The sequence below is a fragment of the Homarus americanus genome, unplaced genomic scaffold (genome assembly GCF_018991925.1).
Source record: "Homarus americanus isolate GMGI-L3 unplaced genomic scaffold, GMGI_Hamer_2.0 scaffold31037, whole genome shotgun sequence".
Classification (NCBI taxonomy): domain Eukaryota; kingdom Metazoa; phylum Arthropoda; class Malacostraca; order Decapoda; family Nephropidae; genus Homarus; species Homarus americanus.
This window is the reverse complement of record NW_024722227.1, coordinates 24,710,898-24,716,637: the sequence shown is the minus strand read 5'-3', so window position 1 is coordinate 24,716,637 and position 5,740 is coordinate 24,710,898. Positions and strand designations below refer to the sequence as shown.

General features: G+C 37.4%; 1 protein-coding gene and 1 long non-coding RNA gene across 2 annotated transcripts in view; both read right to left on the bottom strand.

The window, feature by feature from the left end:
* Window positions 1–272: 272 nt before the first annotated feature.
* LOC121862567 lies at window positions 273–3,816 on the bottom strand. The gene is made up of 3 exons (XR_006088256.1): window positions 3,600–3,816; window positions 2,448–2,561; window positions 273–369 (listed from the first exon to the last, which is right to left on the bottom strand). It is a non-coding gene; the product is annotated as an uncharacterized LOC121862567 (long non-coding RNA).
* Window positions 3,817–3,843: 27 nt separating this feature from the next.
* Window positions 3,844–5,740, bottom strand: part of LOC121862653 — a 64,982-nt gene continuing 63,085 nt past the window's right edge. Inside the window, exons 11-12 of the mRNA XM_042360974.1 lie at window positions 4,263–4,366; window positions 3,844–3,900 (exon numbers count right to left, since the gene is read on the bottom strand). Of these exons, the coding sequence (XP_042216908.1) occupies window positions 3,844–3,900; window positions 4,263–4,366 (161 nt within the window). The remainder of the gene's footprint in view (window positions 3,901–4,262; window positions 4,367–5,740) is intronic.

Sequence of the window (5,740 nt, the reverse complement as noted above, 5' to 3'; positions counted from 1 at the left end):
CAGAGGATCCAAACTAATACATAATACCTGTACTGTAAATGTCATTTGCATTTGTCCTGTTGGTTTTTTCACTATATTTATTACCCTAAACAGATTCTTGTTCACTGTAAAACTTCATAACTTTTCCATGCAGCATTTTCACTTAGTATTCACCATCTCTTTAGTTCAGTTTCCTTCAAACCTTTGTAATTACTGCACTGCTCACTAACTTGTTCATAACCTCATTTATATCGAGTATTAAAAAATACTTCAAGTAAATATAACTTACGGATAAGTTACACGGGCTCCAGGCCAAAATATCCTTCTGATCTACAGCTCATCAGTAAGCTTGACTGTGATGAGAACCGCTGCTTGTTTTCCAACCCTGACCTGTGAGATAAACAAGCGTCATTATACACAGGTCCCTTATGCTATACTGTACTGTACTCATTTATTAAATTTTTCCTTATAATCCATAATATTTGGAGAATATGATTAGGAATTCTGGTAAGGAATGTTCACCTTTAAGAAAAATAAAAGATGAAGTTAATTTGCCTCATTTTATTAATACAGCTTGCCCTTAAAATTCATGGGTTTGGGTCACGGAATGGCCGTGAATTACTAAAACTGTGAATAACATTTGCTAAACAGGGGAGGGGTTACATTTTTTTACTCGTGGCAAAGAAATGTACATCCCTTTGTGTTTGCTCTAGGTCAATTATTTCTTTAACCCATAATGTATATACAAGACGCACGATACAAAAATAATACTGTAATGGGTAAATCCTCTCACATTTAATCAGAAAGACAAAAATAATGTGAGTCTACCCTCAAGTCAACTCCATGCTTTGTTATTAAAATCGAGTTGGTTGGGTTGCTAAACGCCAATTTTTTTCCTCATAAAATTACTGTCTCTAGAACTAATGGCATCTGAGCGCCAGCTGGGTTGATACACAGATCAAACTTACAAAATTTCTTTTGTAGCCATCTAGCCAACCCAACATGAAGGATGTTGATAATTGTGGTGTAATACTGTAATTTTTTCACTATGTATGTAGGATGGTGTGTGCATGTAACTGAGTAAAAACAATGAAGAAACGAAAGAAAAAACCATAACACCACAGCTTGGCCCAGTAGCCTGGTGGTTACAGTAATGAGCTAAGCTAGATGCAATGTTATGATTAGGCACAAGGAGCACAGTTGTTAAGAGAGCACAGTAGTACACACAGGTGAAACAGACAAGTGTTTAACCCAGACTGTCACTGAGGCAGAGTGAGTGGCCCAGCCACCTGGTACAAGAGACACCTTGCAGGACGTGAAAACTTACGGGCTCCTCGTCCCGGCCGTGAAAATGCTGCCACTTTAAAACTACCTGCAGACATTCTGGGTACATCCAGGGTGTTACACGTGAATAATCAAAGGCCACGTAATAAAAAATCCAGAAATTGTAAGGGCATGCTGTACTTTACAATAATGTACCTTTATGGTTAGCAAAGTTTAATTACATACAGTGGTCCTCGATTAACCTAACACAATTGGTTCCACAGAGTCGTCCATAACCGAAACTTAACTGAATCTATTATTTTAATGATATTGGGTAATTGGTTCCAACTCACAGAAAAGTATATACAAAGTACAGTACTGTATACCAGTAATAGAATTAACAAAACATTAAATATAAACTAATACAGTACTGTACTGTAATGTACAGTATACTGTACAATAATAAATAAAAACAATAGAATACGACTGTATTTTAACTTACTTTGAGGTGTGTATGTCGTATTCCCGGCAGCTTTGTTTACATATCAAACAGCTGATTGTAGAGGCAGTCGATGATGACATGCCATATTCTTTAACAGAGTGCATTTGTTCTAATGCCTTCTTCATGTTTCATAATAATTTCTGCACTGTATATTATCAATATGTTAACTAAATTTCAGAATGACCAATAATTTTAATAAAAATGCAAAATATTCAAGAGACCAACAAACTCAATGTTCACTCCACTGTAAACAAAGTTAAACTGAGAAGCGTTGTTGGGTGATTCAATCAGCTGATGGGCACACAAAACTGTTCCCTGTACTGTCTATATTATCAATATGTTAACTAAATTTCAGAATGACCAATAATTTTAATAAAAAATGCAGAAATATTCAAGAGACCAACTTTCTTGATATTTACTCCACTGGAAAACGAATGTAAACATAGAACCAATTACTGTATTGGCAGACTAGCCGATCAGCTAATCAGCTGATGCGCACAACAAAAGCGTGTTTCTAAGGCTTTCGTTAATCGAACTGAAAATCCTTATGGGAGATAATTGTTAACCAAAATTTCCGTTAATTGGACCGTTCGTTAATCTAGGGACCACTGTACCAGTAAGTACTCATAGATACCTGCACTATGATGTTCTTACTTTTCCTTTATCTTTACTCTAAAGCAAAACAATTTAATGAGACTTCTACCTGTCTCGTACACATATCCACGATGTACAAGCCAGCCCAGAGTTGTAGGGTGACCAGTCAAGAGTGCGGGTACTGGGCACACAACACAAGATATTGCCACACAAGAGATGATTCCTGGTCAGGATATAAACACACTATGTATTCAGTATTCAAAGGCAATTTATCATGAGGAAAGTATAGTGTGAAATAGATCTTCCATAACAATAACTGTCATGCAGGAAGGTGATGAGAGGTGGGTAACTTCTGGGTATTGTAGACTTGATAAATATCCCAGCATTAGATAAAAGTATTCCTGCAAACATTTATTGTCTTAGGTTAGAAAAGGTGTGTGAAATGCAAAATATATTAATAAATAAAAAGCAATTGAATATAGTGCATATATTAACACAAGGCAAGATGGATTTGCAAACACATGTAGTTGAATAAGTACATGAGTGATAAATTATTGGCAAAGAATACAAGAACCAAGTCAAGTGTGTGAAAGGTGATACAGTAACTGTAGTTATACACAAAGTAGTAAACCTTTTAGAATGATAAAAGGCATAAGGCATGACAAGATGTTTGACAGTACATGAATGAACTAAAGGCAAAGCAGATCTTTTATGAATAACCCATGCAGTATCACCTACTGCACTGTACTGTACTGTAGATGTAAATAAAGTCAGTACAAAGAGCAAAAATAGGTCAAGTAGACCTAAGAGTGTACGAAGTGTTAAATAAGAATTGATATTTGGTTTAGGAAAACGTAAATGGTGAAATTATCCATGTACAGTACAGTACAGTACTGTTTCTCACTGGGCAAGAGTGGTACCAATACTTCCTCACTCAGCCAATTGTCCAAAAGGATATAATGTGCCTTGAGGCAAGTGTAACTGATAAGTTTAGGATAAGAAGAAAGAAGTGGGTTGAGGGCATGAAGACTAAACACTATTTCCAAAACTAGTAATAAACAGTTGGACACATGCACATCTTAAAGTAATGATGACAGAACCTACCAATTTCAAACCATCCATCCATCCAAAACTGACTAAGTTTTTGGTTAGCACACAGACACAAACCCACCCAACATGAAACATGGCATGGGTGATAACAATATTCATATGCCCAAGAATGAAGGATAAAAAACGTCTGTATTAAGTAAACTCAACTCACCATGTCTACAATGGTTTTCATGAAGCCTCGTTATTGCTTCAACAACAGGAGACGGGAACACGTATGTTGACGAAGGATGCTAGACTTTCTGTCAGCGAACTGTGAGAAGCATAGGGTGGGGAGATGGAAGCAGAGGAGGTTCCATGGCACGGGTAAGGTAAGGCACTCTGTGGCTCACGTCCACTGCCCTCCAGCACTCTAGACAGGGCATGGAGTAAAGTTTTAGTAGGAGAATAATATTATATCAGAATAAAGAAGACTGCACATCAAGCATGTACAGTACTGTAATATTTACAAGCATCTGTCAAGGGAAAATGAAAAAATTTGAAATAAAAATAAAATATTGTACAGTGCAGTACCATACTACTGTATTATTATTTAGTATGCACAGTATTAAGTCACTGAAAGCATTTGAGAAACAAGCCTTCTTAGTTAAAACCAAAGATTATTACCCTTTACCAACTAATTATATTTGGACAAAGCAAACAAGAAAAAGAGGCAGGTTGATAAAAACAGCAAGGGAAAGTGAATAAGAGAAGTAGAAACAGCAGACACCGTGACACACGAAAGATAGAGGAGGCGAGAAACTAAGAGAACAGAGAGGGGGGCAAGTAAAGATGAATGACAGAGAAGGTAGAAGAGAGTGTAAGGATCCATACTCACCAGCGGGGTGTTTGAGCCTTGAAGAGTGCAAGAAACTGGGAGAGGTGTGGGTGTGAGGCACCAGCCCACCTCAGCCCACACTGCCACCACCGTCCCCACTACATCTGTTAATTACGAGGGTCTCATCTTAGTATTACACATCATGACAGACATAGACACAATACAGTATATTGTTCACACTGAGTATGACTACCTGGACTGATTGAATGGACTTGTTAAAAACAGAGGTTTCTATTTATTTGAGATTTGTTGAAAACTTTTTTTTCTGTTCAGCTTGATTAGGATTGACCTAATTAGTGTAATTAAGATAAATGGATTCAAACCAGCCAAAGTGAGGCTGAATGATTGGTTTCTAGTTGAATTTAGTGGTTTCCAATTTTAAAACTGATTTCTTCTCAGCTTAACTTAGAGAATACTATTTTCAAATCATCTTGTTGAAACAGCACAATACTGTACTCAGTATGCCGGAATCATGGTTTCTACACTGAAAACTGAGATTTTTACTCAGTCAAATATATCTGTCCCCCAACAGTGACAGAAAACTAGGCAGAGAGTGTTCCAGGATTAGCCAGTGTATCGGGCACTGGAAGTGGCAAAATGTCTGGACGGACGGACAGACGGACGGATGCATACACACACACACAGAGACCTACCAAAAAAAAGGAGTAGACTTGCAGAGGATCGGGTGGGGGGAATTGTTACTTTATAGAGTACAGTCAGCCGTTAACGTCCGACCAACAACGTCCGATCGCATATACGTCCGTGCCCCCCAAAAAAATCCGTGACGCCTGCTGGACCATCACTCCACAATCCCTGACGGAGACACGATGATCCTCCCCATACTGGTCAGATATTATGTGTTAAAGGAATATCCAGGTAGTAGGTATTAGGCAGCTACCAAACAGGAGGTACTACCGCCTGTGAAGATATTGGAAGCATAATGTGTTGTCTAATGGTAGACCCTGCTGCCATGTGGCATCACGAAAATTATGACCAAGTCCCAGGTTGCTGATCTGACTTTCTGCCTCATTTACACACAATTGCAGGGTCTCAATTGTTTCTCTTACTATTGACAACACAACATACATAATGTATATTGTTTCTCACGAAATTTTTTTTCAATTTGTATTTCTTTATGGTTCTTTTTTTATTTTATTATTATTATTATTATTATTATTATTATTATTATTATTATTATTATTATTATTATTATTATTATTATTATTACTAAATTTTCGCCCCCAGGCCCTGATGTGGGTCAGTGACCTGTGCCTGGGTAGGCTAATCCTGCAAAAACAAAAACAAAAAACATGCTTCCTTCCTAGGCTCTTTTGAAGCATTTGCCTCCAGGTGTATGTTAACCTACATCTATTGAGGATAAAATCTTTCACCTACAAATTGACAATAACACATTTGCTGTAATCAGACATATCTAGTTGATTCCGAACAATTGCAACCTCAGTTGCAATTTGGGTTGC